The sequence below is a fragment of the Hyposmocoma kahamanoa genome, unplaced genomic scaffold (genome assembly GCF_003589595.1).
Source record: "Hyposmocoma kahamanoa isolate Upper Pololo Valley unplaced genomic scaffold, ASM358959v1 99879, whole genome shotgun sequence".
In the NCBI taxonomy this organism is placed as follows: Eukaryota; Metazoa; Arthropoda; class Insecta; order Lepidoptera; family Cosmopterigidae; genus Hyposmocoma; species Hyposmocoma kahamanoa.
The window spans coordinates 1,225,390-1,247,756 of record NW_020656077.1 but is presented as its reverse complement, the minus strand read 5'-3'; the positions used below and the strand labels follow the sequence as shown (position 1 = coordinate 1,247,756).

General features: G+C 35.0%; 1 protein-coding gene across 2 annotated transcripts in view; it reads left to right on the top strand.

Moving 5' to 3' along the window:
• The first annotated feature begins 8,205 nt into the window (after positions 1–8,205).
• The window catches only part of LOC113239447 (myosuppressin-like), a 38,932-nt gene continuing 24,770 nt past the window's right edge, over positions 8,206–22,367 (top strand). For both annotated transcript variants that reach the window (XM_026476461.1, XM_026476460.1), the window contains exon 1: positions 8,206–8,304. In XM_026476461.1, the coding sequence (XP_026332246.1) occupies positions 8,300–8,304 (5 nt within the window). In that variant the 5' untranslated portion in view covers positions 8,206–8,299. The remainder of the gene's footprint in view (positions 8,305–22,367) is intronic.

The window sequence follows — 22,367 nt, the reverse complement described above, 5'->3', positions numbered from 1 at the left end:
GTAATGCAGGATTATGAACGTAGTCGTAGCGTGCAAGCCATCCTGGAATCCTGCAATGCGCCCTGCGAGACTCCATACGAGGGCCATACGCAGGAACAGTGTGTGAGCAGTATCTTGCCTGCGCGGCGGACAGCCATGCAGGTTGCGATTGGGTCGATTTAGAATACCGTGGCATTGGGTTACCGGGCCTTATTCGTTATTCTTTTGTCGGGAACTTGAACTCAAGATGTCTAACATGTTGTCGTGGATGTACATTTTTTGTTTAATAAATCCACATAATTAAATAAAATGCAAAACTAGCTGGTGCCCGCGACTTCGTCTGCGTAGAATAGATAGTGGCCTATGTATTACTTAATTGAGAAATTATTGGTTCTCCATACAAACTTTCATTCACTATTTCAGAAACTTTAAGAATTATTATTGTGACAATAAGTCTCAAACCTGTGTCCTTCTCTTACGTCCTATCTATCTCTATATCAAAATTTATCAGATTAGGTTCATCGGTTTAGGCGTGAAAACTTAACAGACTTAGTTACTTTCGCATTTATAATATTACTTTTATTAGCACAATTTATAGAAGTAATTAATAACTACATAAGAAATTTATACGCCATATTGTAACACTTTGGATATGAACCTCTTTTTTCGATCTAAATCGCGATTTTTTTCAAACAAACCATGCTTTAGTTACCCAAGTACTTAGGCTGTTTATCTACGAACCGATAATAATGATGTTCTGACATAGTTGTCGAGTGTTTCCATCTCTGACACCCAATTATTAGAGATAAAATAAGTAACACCTTAATGGAAATATGACATGTTTGATGGTGTTAATTGACGATTTCCCGTTTTCAGAATAACTTTGACGTACGTTGAGTACTATTATAATGTCTATGTATAGCTGCTATGCTAACTTTCGAAGTGATTGTTTAATCTATTAAACGAGTTCTCTTACAATAAGACATCTTGCTTCTTCTTCTTATCGTGTCAATGACATACACTATAATGCTTGCCATCGTGGTGAAAGAATTTGCCAATGAGCAGTGTAAGGTACTCGTCGAAACGCATAGGAAAATAAATGGCATGTCGTGCAAGAAGGCTCGCTACTCGAGAGACTTTGTATTAAAATTTAAAAAAAATGATGTCAGTTAACTTTGGCACGTCGTATTTTAAAAAAGTAGGACATATATATATATATGGCATGACTGGACTACTGTTTTTACCGACGCTTCAAAATTACACGAACATGGCGACTTGGGAGCCGCGGTTTGGTTCCCCAAGTTCAATGTCGTACTCAGTTTTAAATCCCCCTATCTGAATTCGGTCTTTTCGGGAGAGGCAATTGCAATACTCGAAGCCATTTTATATATTGAGTCCCATAAAATTAATAAATGTTTGGTTTTCTCAGACTCACTAAGTTGCCTCCAAGACATTATTAAGCTACCGTTTCATTCCAAAGACAATTTCTCCATCACCCTCCAAATTAAGGAAGCTCTGTACCGATGTCATTGTGCGGGAATTGAGGTAACTCTGGCCTGGATTCCCGGTCACAGTGGGATTAGTGGCAACGAAGCAGTAGACGCCTTTGCAAAGGATGCGACAAGAATTGGCGTATGCAAATACTGTAAGTGCTTTCCCAGAGATCTGCTCGCCATGACCAAACCCCAAATGCTAGCCTCCTGGTCGGTCCTTTGGCAGGAATCACGACAAACTGTTGGTAGACACTATGGTAATCTCCAACCAAATCTACCCACTAAACCCTGGTTTTTTTAAACGTCGCGATTTGCCTAAAAACATCACTTCCACTATTATTCGTTTGCGCTTAGGCCATGTTTGCACACCTGTATTTTTGCGTAAAATCAGAGTTCGAGATCACTCTCTGTGCGAGTGCGGCCTAGAAGACGGTATCTTGGAACACATTTTTTTCAATTGTCCTAATATTGCTGTTCCACTTTATAACTTACTTTCTCCAAAATTCCCCCGCCCCATTAACATAAACAACCTCTTAACTTTAGTGTTCTCCCCCATATTGTTACTCTATGTAAATTTATCCACTTAAATAACATATATTTATAAATATTGTTTTGCTGTTTTGTTTTACATTCTCAACTGAGTACTCCCGTAGTCCAACTTACCAACACCGGTTAATGTCCTATTAGAGCTTAGCGAAAATTTTTTTTTTTTGTTTCGTTTTTTTTCTTTCAACTGTGACATTGGCAAAATCATCAGTTCTCGTATTGATGGAGCCATAAAAATAAAAAGTGAAGTGAAGTGAAGTGGTCTTAAGGTAATTACTTATTCGGTTCACTTTCTTTTGTAAATAGTTTGCAATCCCATATTATTTCGCTCTTTTTGGGTTGCACTGCATTTGTCCTAAAAGGCATTAAGTAAATACATATAAAATAGACGCTTATTATGCTGTGCGGGAGAGTGGGGTTCAGCCTCTAAGTCTACGAGTGTCTACGAGGTCTACGAGGAGAGCGTAATCCTTAAGGAGATTCTAGTCACAGCCTAAACTTTACACGTGCTGGTGTCTGCGAAATTTTAATGAACCTGAACGAGTTTTCTAAGGCCGGAATTTAATATGCATAAAGCTTCCCTTGTGATACTCGCTTATTTATAATTTTCATAATTAATTGCCGTTGTAAAGTTTTGGCTACATTAAAATTATATAAAGTATTTTGATTTACAGTATATAGGATCAAATTATAAACTATTTTTTTTAATAAAATCTTTAGACTAGGGAATGAAACTATTTTTCAGCAAAACAGTAATTGGTTGATGATATTAGTCCGGAGTATTCTCCGGATAGAATATGAGGCCGGGCACCAACGAGATGGATCGACCAAGTAAAAGACTCATCGTCTTCCAAATTTTGTCGTTTCAGTTTCAATCATTTGGACGCGCTGGCTTCAGCAGTAGACACGAAGCTGACCACGATCCTCAGACATGAGGGCACGACTCGAGAGAGAGAGAGATCCGGAAAAGTTAGTTTCAATTCCTTTGTGTAACAATCGCGAAAACCTAAGAATTCGATATCTTAATTAAGGCTAATAATTTTAAATCATCTGCTTACACGCATCAACCGCTGGACATTGGTTGTCGTTTACATTATTATCATATGCATTATTAATTACTTAGCAAACTGCTAGGAGACAAGAAATTAAGTGTTGGGTATGACACCGAAATAAGTACGGCATCGCAAAGTCATACATCCAAAAATGAGTAGACAGTGTCGAATGCCTTTGCAAGGTCTAGGAAGACAGCTAAACATTTCCTCCTTTCGTCAAGGCTACGGACAATATCATGTGTGAGGTCATGTACTGCGTCTCCAGTAGAAACACCAGCGCGAAAACAATATTGGACAGCTTATAGTGGGCAATTTGACTCTAGGAAGTTGACTAGGCGTTTCTTCAAAATTTTTTCCAAGATCTTGGATAAATTTGGTAAGACAGAAATTGGCCTATAGTTACCGACACAGCCTTTATCGTCACTCTTGTATATGGGTTTTATAATTGATGATTTAACGGAGTAGGAAAAATACCAGAATCAATAGAGAATGCAGACGTAAATTATAGGTGGTATAAGTAGGTCTTTATATCCTTTTTTGGAAACTACCCGACAACTGGTCGTCACCAACAGCACACTCATTTCTTAATCCCATAATGAACATTAAATTTAAAGAATAAATAATCATCATGGTCATGGTCATGGAAAAGTACTAATGATTTTGAGTTGACGGTGGAAGGGGTTACTGAAACCAACTCATGACTTTCTGTCTTACCCATCCGCTTCGCAAGATTTCGGCCAATATTTGCAAAGAAGGAATTCACATCATTAACGCGTCCATCCGAATCTTCACCGTCAGCAATAAGGTTAGCAGAATGATCCGCTCTCCTCTTCATGTAGGAAATATTTTTAATAACTTCCCACAGTTTCTTTGTATTACTACCTGCGTTCTGAATGTTTTGTTTCTCATAAGCTTGTTTTGCCTTTTTAAGTGTTGTATTACAGAAATTGCGATATCTTCTATACGTTAATTGTAAGACTTCATTTTCTGGATCCTTTTTAAGTTTTTTATGGAGATTACCTCGGTTACGCATGCAGCGCAACAAGCCCACTGTGATCCAAAGTTTGCTGACTCGTTTCTGACTTTTAGATTACCTTACTCATACTAGTGTTACCTTCTAAAGCTCGACGTAATGTAACTATTAGAAATTCTGTCGCTAAATGTGGGTCAGTAATATTATATATACGGTTAAGATCTAAATTATTATTCATTGTAATGTCTAAATTTAAGTAATCAACATGGTTACGAATTTTGTCAAACGTGTTGAGCATTTGCAATGTTTGTAGATTTAGATTAAGTATGCTGCACTCATGATCAGTAATCGAGGACTCGACTATGTAGCAATTTGCCCTCAACTTTGTTTTAATCATGATGTGATCCAAACAAGTGCGTCCTTGTGTAGGGATAATATGACCAGGAAGCAAACAATGGCTCGCTAACATATTTAGATACTCGAATGATCGTTTATCGTGAGTATTTTGTGCAATATCGATACTAATGTCACCTATCAAGATTATATTTTTGAAATTATTTAAGGAATGTAGTAATTTGTCAAGGGAATCAACAAAATCTGTAGTACATTGTTTACTGGAAGGTCGATAAATACCTATAACACACGTATTGCTATTTAACTTGACGAGAGGCAGTTTGCATCGCGTAGCGAAGGTACTTCGGTTAATAAATTTATATCCTTTGTGTAGTATATAACTACACCTTCATTCTGTGTGGAATGATTTGTAGTAGATACGTAGGTATTATTGTCCAGTTCTGGAACATACGATGTGGAACGGAGCCAACACTCTGTCAAAACAATAAAGTCAAAACTAATTTTTGATCTTATAAGTAGAGTGGAAAAATTGTTTAGATAACGTGCTACACTCTTTATGTTTTGTCCAATAATCCTAAGATCACGGCAGGTAGAAGGTATTTTATTTCGCAGGCCATCAACGTCGCATTTGCAAGAATGGGCAACAGAAAAGTAATCCAGATCGCATTTATTGCCTTCACATTGAGATTTAGTCGTGTGCTATCGAATTGTAAGCAATGTTATTATTAGGCACAACACAGGAGGGCTTCTGAGTACCTATTTTAAGTGTATGGAAGTTTATTATAAGTATATAAATGATTTTTAGTGTATGACAGTAGTAACAATGTGTCTTGTAGTAATAAGTCTCCTTATCGGTTTTTTTAATTAAGAATGAAAGTTTATTAATAAACATCATGTATGTTGAGTTATGCATTGGATTATTAGTGTATCTAAGTTGCATTAGGTAGTACTTACTAATTTTACGAAATAATAAATTTAAATATAAAAATAAGGAACTAAAAATAAAAATACAGCATAAACAAAACTATGGAAATAGTTGATAAGGTACTGAAGCTAGGTAGTCACAAAATTAATTTGTTACTATGCCATTACTGCTACTAAACATTTTCATTCTCATTCATCTAACTGCACCTGTGTAATAAGACAAACGATTTAATTTTGGTTCAGGCCACTATCCTTGAAAAACAGCGAGTGTCTTTAATTTTAATAGATACGAGCTCTCTTTTATTGGTAGAGTTATAGATTTAAATCTGGAATTTCTTGATTTATCAAAATGATATTCCTAGCAAGAGAAACGCTCAGTTTAGGCATTTTGTAATGTGATGTTGATTCAAATAATGTAATCGATAGGTATCTATGGGTACTGATTTATTATGATACAAGAAATTTTTTGCAACATTAACGCGTAGCTGTGTTTTCAACCACCATTTAAAAAAAATATATAAAAATTAAAAAAACAAAATAGCAAAGTAGTTAGGAACAGGTTAAATGGCTTTATATACCCCAAAATCTCTCGTCCCGTTAATATCACTTTCCTCCTAACCGTAGTCCACTCCGAATATGCAGTATGTAAATTTATTAAAAGTAACAATTTGTTTTTATAACAGCCTGTGTATGTTGCCTCTTGTTGTAGATTCTCCTCTTAGCGACATTGGTCGATTGATCGACATCGATAGCATCGATGATTGATCAATCATCGATTGAATGATGGAGTTATAGCGCTATAAAAAGAAGAACATACCACAATACATTGATAGGATACAGTTATGTTAGTGTAAGTAAGTTGTTACAAAAATTTACCACCCAAATCAATTCTTCAATTGTTCCAGTATTTGTTCACATTCAAGGTTTCGGTGATATAATTAAACTTATAGCAGAACCTTTTCTGACTGACCCTTGACTCTTGCGTTGCGGCAGATTTAACTTAGGTGCGCAGTTTGTTTTCATCAGTACGAGTAAATTGTGTTGAATTGAATCTAAGTTTAGCGTCAGTATTATTTGTACGCCTTTACTTTCCCATTTGTTTTATTCTTTGTTTTAGCTGACGTTTAGGTATCACCCACACATTTTGAACTAAGATACCTACCAAGTCGTAATCTCACGAAAAGCAGTATGTCTAATTCGACAGTTAGTCTGATTAGCATTTAAATTTTGATAAACAGTCAAAAAAGTCGAAAATTTTTCGTTACTTGTAATATAATAGTTGTTCGTTAAAGCGATGGAAATTGTATGTTCCTTTGGGTTTCGGATAAATATAAAATAAGCAACGATATTACATAGATTTTTTTTTATACCAACTGCTGCCACTGCGCCAGTCAGTCACCCTGAGACACAAGTTGACATATCCCCGTGTGCCTGTAATTTCACCAGCACCTTACTCGTAATAACTATTATTTCCGTTTATTATTTCGTAGAAATTGATCGAAACAAATCCATTAAAAATAATGTTTTCTGCAATAATATGGATAACTGAAAATATTTTTCAACATTTTCTTAAATGACATTAAAAATTTCGTGAGTACGTCTGTAAATGTCTGCAGCCAGTCGAATAATAAGGTTAGCTTCTAACCGGACTTACAAAATGTTCCAAGACACACTGAACCCAGAATGTGCTTGAAAATTTTACATTCTTTTTTTAATTTATACGAATCCTTTCTAAATAATAAAAAATTCTGACATAAATAATACAATAAAATGAAATTACTCCTTTATATTGTTTGTTGAGAGAATAGCTTTTGTGTTAACGTATTTGAACCAAGATTATATCTTATATCTGTGTTTGTGTATAATAGGTATCGTGAAAGTGAGATAGAAGACATCTCAAATAAATAGTTTATAAATAAATCGCATCCTTAGTGTAAAAAAGCCACTTTCAGGAGGGAGATTCTATGAACCACAGACATATTACACGAGTATATCTTTTCTACGAACTAAGTCAATTGATAACTTTTTTGCTTAAATATGAAAGTTACCAATTCACATATACATAATTTATTTAATGTGTTCGTTCGTACGAATTATTGCATTTCATCACATGGTGGAATATGAATGTGAATGAACATACGAGTTATAATTGCATTCTGTGATAATTCAAGGGTGGTTAATTCGTACTAGTGTCAACTATGTGAAAATCTTTACAGTTTTTAACTGACTTCAAATAAAGGGGGAGGTTCTCAATTCGACTGTACTTTTTTTTTGTATGTATGCTACGCGATAACTCCATTTTGATGGATTCTTTTTTGATGGAAAGAGCGTACCTCAGATGTGGTCCCATTTAAATTTGAAGAAATTATTCCACCTCTAAGGGTGTCAAAATGATTGTTTTGACACCCTTGTTGAAAATGTTTTTTACTATTCTGTACTGAGATTATTATTTTCTAAAGTTTTCAAATATACATATATGGCATTCCTAAATACCAATAAAATAGCGTCACCTAAGAAGATCTAAAATCTAGAACTATTCGTTATCATTACAACTTTTGGTCAGAGCACGTAAGGGTTTTTCTACATATGAAGACGAAACTGAATAAAGGATAGACAGTGTAGTAAATTCCAGAAAGTGATACATACTGTTTGTGACGTCATTGCGCCTTCAGTGATGACGTCAGTAGCCTATAACGTGATTGTTAAAAGAGGTAAGTCAATAGGTGGTAGTCAGAAAAGAGGAGGAAGATAAAGGTAAATAAATTTATTTATAATTGGTAACAAATGGTTGGGATATAATTAAATGATAATAAAGCGAGTGATATCTGTTTGCAGAGAGGCTGTATGCACTGGGCGGCCTAGAGGCGGGGTGGAAGAGGGTGCCGCCCTAACAATATAAAGCGTGCTACGCGGCTACGACGGCACTCTACGGCCAACGTGTAGCCCCGAAGCACTACAGCACTTTCCTAGCAACCACTATGGGGTAAGTACCATCCACTCACTTTGCCTCAGCGAATTTTTTCTCAAACTTCTAATCGGTTTAATGTAATTTGTTTTATATTTCCACTCTTTTTTATAAACTGGAATTTATTTGTAATTTTTTTGACTACATCAATTTTAAGACTATTTTGAAAACATTTTTAATGTAATATCCAAATATAAATAAATCGTAAGAACAAAATATAATGTAAAGTATTTAATGTCAACTAAAGTTCGAGCGTCACGTTTGTTTTCATAGAAAGCCGAAACTTATTTAAATGGAGAGTAAATGGAGGTTATTTTGAAAAATCGAGGCTGTTACAATTACTTTGTTACAATTACTATATATAGACTTTTTGTCATCGCTATGGGGTGAATCCCATGGATTAAAATTTTTAGACTGCTACTTTATATATAGTAAGGGGAAACTTTACTAGGGTAGTAAAAGCGAAAACTGTCAATGCTTAGGTACACTTTTTGTATGTACTCGTATGTCTACAGTAAAGTTGTTTTATTCGCTATATTTGTCCGTTTCGACATGTAAAGTTGAAATGTAACAATAACACAAATATATAGAGCGAACGTCGTAAGAAACGTAACAAAAGGTCGACCTCGGCGTACATATAGTTAGTTGCATTCAGCTAACCCCCAGAAATCTAAATTCCATTTCTGTGAGTTAACCACAGGATATCCTGTTTTGAGGTCATGTTGAAAGTATTATATAAAAGGGAATTTGAAAATGACTGATGTTCGTAAAGGAGAACTGGCAAAACTGAGTTTTCCCAACTAAGTTAGGGAACCCCTACCATAAGTTGCATTGTTTGTTGTTGCTAGCGATCACGTTAAATATTTGTAGAAAATACTTACCAATTTCTTATATTTTCGCGAATATTGTATATTGGATGCGAAACTATTTTTTTCGGAACTAAATCGCATATATAATTTTTTTTAATATACCGGTTCGGGACCTTTACTTGGTCACCCCTAACTGAGATGATAAAGTCATCAACCAAATATAATAGTTCTAATATATTAATGCAAACAGCCCCACTCTTCTTTATATTTTCAAAAGTTATTAATTTGAATACCTTATTTTCAATTTACCAAAGAACATTCCAATGATTCCAATATACGTTACTTTTTTTATAATACCAGGTGTCGGGACGAACAAGTCATGCGCCTGAAATAGTGGTAAGCGACACGCCTGCCCATAACGTTGCAGTGCCACTCACAGCTTTAAATCGCAAAAGTTTGACCGCCACTGCGCCTGTCACCCTGAGACATAAGTTGACAAGTCCCTCGTGCCTGTAATTTCACCACCCTTTAAAACTGAAACACAGCAATGCTCACGATTCTGCTTGGCGGCAGAAATAGACAAGCTGGCAGTATTTCCCTGGATGTACTCTTTGAACAAGGAGCTCTACTGCTACTGAATGCTACTTTTTTACTAAATTAATAGGAAAATAATAAAAAAAATAATAGAAAAATTATTTCTATAAATTGAAACATATTAATCTGTTTGAGTTTCTTGATCAGAGGAAATACTGATCATAAACTGGTTGTAAAAGAAAACATCTTCCATTTCCATATCCATAGAAAACTTAGTTCTCGAGGTATAATAAGGGTACAATAAGCATATTTTACGTAAACTCATCCCAGAGGTAAATTATCTCTACTATGAGACTGAGACGTCATTAGTAACCATGTAATATATTTATATTATATGATGTACTTGCTCCGCTGGTTCAGTGCCCCGAAGTGGGTCTCGGTATCCGATACTAGTAGACCCAAACGCGCACTATCTTCTCCCAATTCTCAGCGTGAAGGGCGCTGACGACTTCACGAGGAAAACCTCGACTTCGTCCCTTCATCGGTATTTGGAACGACCAGCCAGTCGTTGACTACCATAGGACGTCACATGTAGGCCCTTTTCACCGCCTTACGAGCTGGCATCCTTTCGAGGTGTCCGAGCCAGCGGAGTCGTGCAAACTTGATTTTACGGATAATATTGGGCTCATACATGATGTCCTCCAACTCCTCGTTCTTTTGGATATAGAAAATTTCAATCCTTGTGACCGCCAGGGATGTAAAATTTGCCATACAAAAATTGTTGCATATTTAAGCGGTCATTAACGACTATCAACAGCCTAAACTCGTAGTAGGGGTCAGTTAATCCCATGGCATTTTTATATCGCCTCTATAATATGTCGGTAAGGACTATTAAAATGTTCTATAGAAATAATACTCGCGGTCGAGCGACAATACTTACTTATCACTACGCAGGGTAGAGGTACTGGTAAGGCAACGTAAAGTAATTTCTCGATACTATGTGGCAAATCGTTTCGAAACGTTCAACACCGTGAGGTGAAGAATCAGGTTTAACGATTTTCATTAATAGCTATTGAATGTGAAAGTTTCATCACAAATTCTAATGAAATCGGAAAATTAATATGTTTAATTAAATGGAGAGAGGAAAGTGTCGCACCCTTTCTGTAATAAGACCATATCGGTAAAATGACAACTTTTCAGGAGACCCGTTAACTTAAATATTCTACGAATGAAAATAGTCGATAATTTTTATGCTTTTTTAAAACTCATATTTAGGAGTTTTAAAATTTCATGAATATACATAATTTGGTTCATGTTTTTATGACTTTCTTATGATATAAGCACTTTTGACGTATAATCACATTTGGCTCTATTATGCCAAGGGTACGACTCTTAATTGTACGTATCGTCGGTGATTTGTAGGAAGGATGTAAGCGGCATTTCGAAAAAAAATCGGGGAAGCATGTTTCACGTTTTAACGACTGTTTATTAAAACTTAAATGTAAGGAAATGCGTCATTTAATAAAATGTGTCATTTACTAAAATAATTTTTTTTCTCTCTCTTCGGTAATAGTAATAAAACTCGCCAGTACAACTGTAATTGCAATTGGAAACGTCTTTTCTTTGCGTTTCCAGTGTCCTGCCTAGCGAAATTTTATTTGTAAACAAGTAAATAGAAAATTTATTTTAATTATCAATTCTAAGGTTTAATTATTAATAATCACCGGTAAAAGTAATTAATTTATAACTTTTAGCTCAAATTTCGGAAATAATTAATAATGATTGACGATTATTAATAATTTCCAATTAATCTTACTTACCGTGATACATATACAATTAAAAGACAATAAATAAAATAAAGATTTGGAATTGTGAAAAATTCAATTATGTGATCTACTTTAAAATTTCTACCCTCCATTATAAGCCCAAATATCAATTAAATAATAATAATATAGTATTTATTTCAGGATTCGTTTTAGTAAGTTTGATAATAAAATGAAAATTATGTCCTGGTGTGGAGTTGCAATTCCCGATGGGACTTGTGGGACTCCCCAATGTTACAGCATTGGGGAGTCCCACAAGTCTATGAACAAAAAAAAGTATTTGCAAAGTTAGTTAAGTAGTTGCAGAAAACCAAATTCAAACAAATCGTGCGCCTGGAGGTTAGCGATACGTCTATCTATAACAGTTACAGTGCCACTCAGAGCCTTAAATCGCGAAAATGTTAGGGGCAATGCCAATGCGCCCGTCACCGTGAGACATAAGTTGACGAGTTCCGTGTGCCTGTAGCTTCACCAGCACTCTTACCCCTCTAAACCGGAACACAGTAATGCTCATATTCCTGCTTGGCGGCAGGAATAGGTAAGGTGGCAGTACCTACTTCCTTGGACGAACTCTTTCACAAGGAGCTACCTTACCTACCTATTTTACACCTTATTTTCATCAACTGACAGTTTCGGTTCCAATTTCAGTGCTCCATGTTAAGGGACAATTAACGGCCCAAGGTTCGAAGGTGATCACGTTGTCTTTGTAAATTTCTAAGACATAATACCTAGTTACTCGAATTTCGAAGTAAACATAAAAGTACTTATTTTATTAAATATTACATTGGCATGTTTTCTTTTAACATTTTTGTACCAGTTATTCGCAACTCACTTTTTTGCTTTGTGATTTTTTATGCCGTAATAAATATTACATTTACAGATACAAAATCGAATGTGCGAAGACAGTACTGACCGTATGACAAATTTTATAAAATGATACAATATTATGTATATTATCCAAACTAATATTATAAATGCAAAAGTAACTCTGTTTTTTACGTTTTCACGCCTTAACCGCTGCACCAATATTGACGAATTTTGGTATAGAGATGGGACTTATTAGCAGGACACAAACGTACGACTTAATACCCATTAAAATCTGAAATAGGACATAAAATTTTTAATAAAACTATTAAAATTCGTATAGTACATTCCATGCGAAGTACTTATCCTACGCAGATGAAGTCGGGGGCGCCAATTAGTACCTAAATCATATAGCAAAAATAATGCAGTCGTTTATAGAACATTTGGATTATTTGAAGTGGGTTAAAAAAATAAATGATACATCATTCTGATTTACGATTCACACAATGTTTTTGTAGGACTGAGAAGACACGTTTCACAGTGTAAAAAAAATATAGTAAACCATATCCTGTTATCTTAATAAATCTGTCACCGCTAACTAAAACCTAAAACACAGCAAAGTGACAAAATATTTTTTTCTGATATTATAAAAAACCAGAACCCAGTTTTAGAATATTGAAGTTTTAGAAAATTTAATGATATTGCAACTATGCATAGTTAATATAAGTTCCGATAAGTCAAACAAGTTAACTAATTTTAACTGTTTTTAAAAGATAATTTTGTGCTCTATTTTTTATTTAAATCGGATATTTGACCATTTGTCACTTAGCCGCGTTGTAGGTAGTGGACGGCAGACATACGGTTTTGAAGTGACTGACTCTTAGGCACTATTAATTATAGTACAATAATTAAAGGAATCGACGACGTCTGGTTTAGTTGCAACGCCTGTTGCTTGTTCAATGCTAAGTTAGAGTTACACTTCATTTCAGAGTTATCGAGTCACTAACGATACATATTAAATAAAGATTGTAATTTATTATATAAATATACACAAAGATAATACGTAATTATACGATGTCTCTGTGTGTGTAGTACTTACATGGCATTCAACCAAGGAAGTAGTGTACTAAATTATGCTTAACACACAAGAAAAAAAATAGACATTTTCTACTTTCAACTTATCTAGTTAGAGGTAGATGATTTCATCGAGCTCCACACCCTGGGGCATAGTGCCCAAGAAGGTGGCAACATTTGACCTTTGGATAGCTAAAATTACACTCTGAATGTATGTTTCGAATATAAAATAGTAGGTACTGTAAAACATCAGGCCATCCCTGCTCATATATATATTCCACATATTCCAACATATTTGGACAGTGATGTTTCTTGTGCTCAGAATTTTATAAGTTTATGTTAGGATATTTTATTTTGTCTGCGCATAAAGGCATCAATTTACAAATAAAGAAATATAGATAATAGCTATTAAATTATCACCATGGCAAAAGAAATGCAATACTTGTCTATGGCCTTGTTTTTACTTTTTACATATACTGGAGCACGAAATTTTATATGTATGCTTAGAATAATAACGCATAGAAACCTAGTCCGCACACGCTAAGTGAGGCAAATTGTAGCGCTCCCAATGGGCCTACACGAGCGGACCGTCAGTGCTCAAGGTCAACTTGCACCACGAACAGCTTAAGAATTTTAGCAAAAAATGACGAAATGTGCGGTAAATGAGTGTAAAAATACGTCAGACAAATATAAAATAGATACTAACATCACATTTCACAAGGAAGTAACGCGTTTCAACTTGTATTTTTTTATAAATATTCACTAAAACCGAAAATTAATTTCGTTACAACAAGACACGAAAATGTTGCAAAGTAACGAATTTCTTTCTCCCAATTTTGCTATTCTGTATCAAAATAATTATAATACGTAATTTTTTGAGAATAGGCAATATCGCGATGGCTGCAGATTTTTTTTAATTCTAATGTAATTGTGCATTTGACCTCCATTTCTGCAAGTTGAATGCGTACACATGTTGCTTACAAAGAGCAATCCCTAGAGTTACTTGCTCATACTTCTCGGAGGAATCTGCCTTACGAATGAGCGGTAGAGTTTAACCAATGTGATGATTTCAAGTGTAATAATGCCTAACTATGAAACAAAGATTATTTTGATTCTGGGTATCGTTTACGAGGTATTTGGGGGTGCTCATTATGAGTGCCATATTTGTAATTAGCACCCCTAAATACCTCGAAAATGATACCCATATTGCATGTATTTGAAAACTCGTGTCCGCCAACTTGGATTTAGAAATAAATGCTATATTTGTAATGAGCACCCCCAAATACCTTGAAAACGATACCCAACTTGCCATTATTCGAAAAATCGTGCCCGCCATCTTGGATTTAGAAATGAGTGCTATATTCGCAATGAGCAACTCAAAAACCTCGAAAATGATTCCCATATTGCATTTATTTGAAAAGTCGTGTCCATCATCGTATATTCAGATATAAATGCCATTTCCATAAAGATTACCAAAAATACATTTTTGAAAATTCTTGTTACTTGACATTGTCGATCGACAAAACCTGTATGCACCTGATCGACATTGTGGATCGACAGTAACGATCGACAAAATCGAGCAAATCTGTACGCACCTTTAACTTAATGTTGAGTTAAGCAAGATACAATTTCCCCACTTATGAGGGAAATGTTATTCCATGGCATCATTATTTGTATATTTGTGTGCGTGCCGATGAGTGTAGACACAAGTTGCTTACGCCTACATGATTTTTGCCTCACTTGTGACAGTTCGTTTGATATGAAACTATCATTCTATGCGTTATTATTCTATGTATGTATGTATACCTTCATTTGAAATTTTGTTAACAAGTATTCTATATAAAAATTTTATGATACCTTCAGTTCTCCCTGTGCAACTTTGTATTCTGAAATTAATTTTTTAACAAAAAAATTAATAGACTGCCTGGGAAACCCGATCATGCCCAACATATTAGCATAGTTAAACAAAGGGAATGCTACCAGCATCTTGGGCACCTTGCCGCGGGTACCCAATTTTATTCATATAATTTAACCCTAGTATAAATTCTAGTATTTTTTTTATTTTTATACCTTACTTGCATTGTTGGTAGGTCAATGCTTACCTGTCTAAATTCAATCCTTTACATTTTATAATATATCAATATTTCAAACCATAAACAAATACTAAAAACACATCCGACGCCATGAAGAATCGTCGCAATGAAGAACGGTAAATCAGTTACTCAATTATATAACTGCAAAGCTGTGTTAGTTCGTGAAGAATAAACACATTTGTAATTATTTATACAAACACGTTACTAGTTGGATCTTACACAAAAATGTATATATTGACTAATGCCACTGTATTTTAAAATCACGACTGCGACTATTCTGTCACTCGTACAGTGTACGTAGAATTTGCTTTACTTGCATAACGAAGTCCTTATTTTGTGTGCCAATATTAAAAAGGAAATTGTAATTTTCTATGTGTCCGCTCCTTGGCTGTCCATCAGGCTGTCACACTTAACAGCTAATTAGTTATCTTCTCCTTTGGCTTCAGGACACGTAGGCAACCCATGAAACTTTTATTTAATTGAATTAAAATGTGTATTCCTTTTTTGTTATGAAGAGGTAACAAATTATCCAATTTTTTTTTTCGGAAACCATTTCTTTGAGCTCATTTTCTGGCAACTCAATAGGATTAGGTTTATAATCTATACTTAAATGCTTATTTACTTTAAAAACAACATTCAGCTGTCCTTTCGGTGTAAACGAGAGGAAATTACTCCATTAGTGTATGCTGCCAACAATTTACTACAGGTCTCCCGAAATACGAGTTGCTACAAACTCCCTTTGACTAGCAAATTGGTCGTTACGGTAATTTAGCTTCGAGAAAGGCATGACTACATTGTAAAGGTATTTGAGACGGATTAAGTAATTAACTACTATGTACGCAAATTCCATGCAACACAATTTATTGATTTAACTCACAACGATGCATATTTTGTTATTTTTATCGTACCAAGAGACGGGACCTTGTTTATGATAACAAGACGTAAGACTGGTGGTGAGTGACAGACCTGTCATAATAGTTGCAGTGCCACTCAGAGTTTTAAAACGCAATGGTCTGAGGGGCACTGCCACTGCGCTCGTCACCCCGAGACATGAGTTGACAAGTCCCAGGTGTCATTTCAACAGCACCCTTCTTCAAAACCTAACAATGCTCACATTACTGCTTGGCGGCAGAAATAATAATAATAATACATAGTCCCGCACTAAGCAAACCCTGTATATACAGGCGGGAGCCACGGACACACACACATCTGCGTGGCAGTCCAGCAAGGTTACCGTTCGGCCACTGAGGCAGTCATTAGGAAAGGTGGCAAGGGTATCTCCATATACGAACTCTCTGCTACTAAACTACGATCTACTGCTATCTAGTTCAGTTTAGTAGTTGTACAATAAAAGTTTCAACAATATTTTATTCTATTTTTGAACTTAATATAAATTATACGCCTGTATAATGTCTTGTATTCTGTGAATGTGAATGAACTAAGAAGATATTAATTATTTGCCGATGTTACGATCTTGAACCTGATGTTGAGGAATTTAGCTACCGATTGTCGTCCTTTGCTTTATAAAACATTAACGGGGTCACTCATTGTTGTAATGAAATGAGTAAAGATATAGTACAGTAAAAAAGAATATTTAGTAAAAAAACATTCAAGCACAATAAAATAAATAAATTAAATAAACAAGCATCTTAAAATCAAATGAAGGAGATAAATTATATGAAATACACACTTCATTTCACACTTTGTTGGAGTATTGGACTTAAGATGATATCTACGCTTGATTTTGAAGTTCAAGGGTAGTTTAATTGGGTACTTTGTTTTGTAGAGTTGGGTTAAAGTTATTCCTCTTTTTGAATCTGTCAGTAATTCAGACCCTTCCAATTACAAAACCTATTTGAATACAGACTTTCTTAAAATTATACTCAATTAATTTTGGGCACATTTTTTCAAGGAATAACTTGAATCTCTTAAGTTTAAGAGTAGTTACTCTTTCTTTCGGGGTCGCTCGATCACCGATACTAGTGTTGAAATTCATGAAACATATATTTAATGCATGAAAGACACAAATGACGGATTTATACTTTGGTCAGGAAATTTTGGTCTTACAGTTTAGTGGTACGTGACCTCAACCTTCTTAATCGTATTTTAATGATTTAATTCATAGGGGTCCAAGTTATGGGTACCTCAGATCCGCAATAAGCATAGGCGTCCATCAACGTACAATTCTAGGTTCATTTTTATTTTTAGTTTACATTAATGACTTACCTAGCCTCATGGAAGGGCTAAAACATGAGGTAGTTTTGTTAACTAATAATACTTCCTTATAATTTATAGTTAATAGGCTCCAATGTTCCTAAACGATGTGAAATTTCGATGGTTTGTTATGCAGTTCATAACCTGCTTCTCGTTATGTTACTTGGATCCACATACTTATAAATAAGTTGTCGAAACGGCTTAGCTACGTATGCGATTCAAAATATTTGAAAATTTTCAGATGTAGAAACAGCTATATTGGGAATGCCGCCGTCATGAATAGAATCTCTGTTTTGCAAAGACGTGCTGTCAGGGAAAATTACAAACCAAGGGCCCAGAGTGTCTCCGAGATATGTGTTTAAAGAAATTAACGTTCTTACGTGACGTTAATCATAGCATTTTTATGAAAATGTAATTTATGTTAAGAAGAACAGTAATTTTTCGTGAAAAATAGTGATACGTAGACTTAATTATATCAATACGAACAATAAAACAAACTTGCTGTTCTTGACCATAGTCTCACAAAGTCACAAATACAATGTATACTGGTGTATAGTGGAAATGTATACGCTTCCATAATAATCAAGATTCCGCTTGATGTGATGACCATCTGCAGCTCGACTAGAGTAAATATGTTCAAAATTTGTATGTATGTAATGTTAGCGTTGTTTTGGAAGTAAATATTTATCTATCTAATTGGTTGGCCACACAGAATGCAGAAATGGCAGCCGATTGTGTAGACAGGTTCTCGAGGGAGAATCATGACTAGGTTGATCGAGAATCAGGTGAAGGGTGCATACCTAGTGACGGGATGAACGCACGACTTGATCGTCCCGTCACGAGGTATCATCAATAAAAACCCAACGGTTGGTAAGCGAAGCGAAGCCAGGTGGTAAGCGACACGCTTGTCCATAGCAGTTGTAGTGCCACTTAGTGCTTTAAATCGAAAAGATCTAGAGGGCACTGCCATTGCGCCCGTCACCCTCAGACATACCATTCAAAACCGAAAAGCAACAATACTCACATTACTGCTTGACTGCAGTGATTGTTAAGCTGGCAGTATTTCCCTAGATGATGCTACTAAAATATATACTGCTCTCGTAACGAAAAAAGGCACAACAAAGGTACTTATACAGCAGTTGTGCCCTTTCTCGTCTCAAGGTTAGTATAGTACGTAGGTGGCCTAGAATAATGCGTGGTGGCTTTAAATTGGGGAAGCCCTCAAATAAATAACAAATAAATAAATAACCCACGCTCTCATCACATCACACACTTAGCTCCGCACTAGGGAAATTCTGTATCGCGGGTGCCATGTACCTACACATAGACAACCACAAATTACACCCAAACTCACCAGAGAAATAAAAGTGGGTCATAGAAATATTTCTGCCGGCCCGGTAATTGAACCCGAAACGTGTATGGTAGTCCAGCATAGTAACCGTCGACCATGGAGGCAGTCAAAACTATGTTTAGCCGTTTACGACTTCTTGGCGACGACCACGGTGAATGTTAAAATTACTTCGTGCTGTAAGGTCCACAATCATTCGCATGAAATCGAAAATTTTATGAAAAGCCATAAATTCAGTGTCATGAAAACTGGGACATATTTGTAGAATTAATATTTGCTGAAACGAATAATCGAAGAGTTATCGTTGTACGAGAGCGACTTAATATTATATTAATATAGTGCCCGCGGGCGCTTTGTGTGATTTTAACCAACCTCAGACCACAATCGAAACGCGATTTTTTTTTAAGTCAGGATATAAATGCTATTAGAAATGTTTCCATCCATTAAATTTTCCGAGTATTTTTCTTCAACTGGACGTTGGCGTGTATCACCATAATTTTCATATTTATTTTATTAACTTCTACTAACTACCGTACATAGTCATTTTTAATCCTGACATTACAAAATCATCGTGGATTTCGATGGTGCCGATTATAAAGAAATTGGAATTGGATGTTTTTCGACATAAATAAGCAATGGACTTACGTATAATAAAATGTATCATGTTTCCCCATGATAATATATGTGCCAGTTCCATTACCTGTTTAGACTTTTTTTACGGAGGAGAAGAGGCAGAATACGGTTCACATATATAGTATAGTATGAGAGGAGCATAATATTGTAATATATAATCTTTCTTTAAAACATATATTCAATTCTACGCAATTACACTTAGAAAATATTACAATATGTTTTAAACGAAATTGCGCCACAAAGAAAAAATTCTTATACATTTCAAGAATGTCAGCTGAATTAAAATATTGTCAGAAATTAATTGTTCGGCTTTCCGAACAATTAACTTCTAACAATATTTAGAAGAGCTGAATAAAATTCAACTTTCGTCGGAAACAATTTCATTGTAAGGCAAGTGTTATGATCGATTTACTTCTCTGTCTTCGTAAGTAAATTGCTGTAAAGAACTTATAAGTTTGGGTGTTGTCACGGTGAGGAATCAGAGTACGCCATTTCTTACGGTCTTGTGCCAGTTCAGACCATTTTGGCACATTCAGCTCCCTCAGGTCTTTGGCGACAGCGAAGTGGGTACAGTCTTTTTGGATACGGCAAAATGTTGACATAAATGCAATGCATGTAATGTTTATTTTATCGAATATTACTTAAGTTTTATTACCATTATATCTATATTTTTTGTGAAACTAGTTTGGTGTTATTATTGATACAATATCTAACAAACGCAAAGAAATATTCCTTCCATCCGGCTGGATTCGAACCTGGGGGGCCGCTTTCGATCTCTGTCCGAAACAATTACTGTAAAATAAGTAATATTCGACAAAATTAAAAGACAAGTATCCAGTATGAAGCTTCATTCGCATCACGCGTCTTTTCATTTAGTCAAGTATTGCTTATTTGGCAGTAATTGTTTCGGACGGATGTCGGACGGAAATAGAGACTAGACCCCTAGTTTGCCAGACCGGGGTTAACCACTCTCCCAATTGAACTACGGAATTATTCAGCAGACCTCACTTCTTTGTAACCAAGGTTGATCGGACGTAGACAGCTAGAATTTAACTAATTAGAATCACATACACGTGTTGATGTATTGCGAGTGCTTGTAGGTACAAACTTTGTACCACCATAAAAATCTGTTTCCATTGTCATATATATCAAATTCCACGTTATCATAATATTAATTCATCATAATCAACCCATTTAAACATGCCGAGTCACGGGTCTCCTCTTATGCGAGATTTCAGGCCATAGTCCGTCACGCTGGCCCATTGCGGATTGGGAACTCCACAGATTTTCCGAGGGTTGTGAACCTTCTTCAACGTGCAGATTTCATCACGAGGCGATTTTTTTCTTCACCGAAAAGCTCATGGTAAATTTCAAATTAAAGTTTGCACGTAAATTGTGAGAAACTCAGGAGTGCGAGGCCGGATTCGAACCTTCGACTTTCTGCTTGAGAGACGGTAGGTCAAGCTACCACGGCTTATAGTGGTAGTATACATATATAGTAGTACAGCAGAATTTAATTTACTACAGATCTTTATTGTGAATTATATTATTGGTTCCTATTGTTTGGTTTGGAGCATTCAATGAAAGAAGGCCCCAAAGGAAATTCTTTCCCTTCGATTGTTTTCGCCTTCTGCTACAATCACGTTCACATTTCACTTCCCTTGTAGAATTGTCAAGAATATTACACAGTTATTTTAAATTACCACAAACCTGTTAACACAGTATTTATATAATGAAATGATCTTTTGTTTCCCCGAGTTGGATCGTTCTTATGAAAACGAATCTCACTTGTCACTATCGTGGCGAATTGTTTATTATTTTTCAAACAAATTATCAAAGAAAGAAATCAAAGAAAGGAGCTGACAGTGGAAGTAAAATAATGTATAATACATAAAAATTTCAAAGTGTAGATGCACCTGTAAAGATTTGCAACACGCGAAATTAGCTCTTTGGAGAGAACGCAACACCATTAATGTTATGTGTAATATTTAATATATTACATTGTTTTTTAATTGCATTGTATCTAATTGATTTGTTTTTGCATTTAACGAGTAGTGTTTAATATAAGCGTAAGTAAGTAGGTTAATTTGTTAACGCACGGATGTTACATTGTGTTTAATGCTATTGTATCTGTAAGTAAGTACTTGCCGGAATACGACATGAGCGTTTTTTTTCTCGTTTATAAATTACTCGCTGTTGTTTTTGATGAACATTTAGTATTGCTTAAATCACTATTTACGTTACCATAACGTATATTATTTATTCTACCCTTTGCAACTAAATTATCAAAGGATAATTAATAAAATCTGTAATTGTCCTTGGTATACAATAGAGACTTATTATATTACTATGTAAATATTAATTGTATTAGGTTGTTCATTTTTTTTTAAATAAATAAATACATAGACTATGTTAAAACGTAATTTAACTTTGGAATTTCATTGTTTACGAAAATGACATTTACATGTACATTTCTGGCATGAGTTAAGGCGTATGGACATTCTGAGTGCTGATTTAAACCATATTCATTGTAGTCTTAAATCTTTTAGTTTGTGAGTTATGTAACCTGACGTACTGACTTATGTACAGAAAGATAGTAATATTTTTACCTTAATCCAATTTAAATTATATATATTTTCGCAGTGTAAACGGTGCAATTTGAGACATTTCAAGATGATTATTAAATCGATTGATTTTAAGGATTATTATATTTTAATAAAACTACACTTACCACTATTTCATCGTTGCG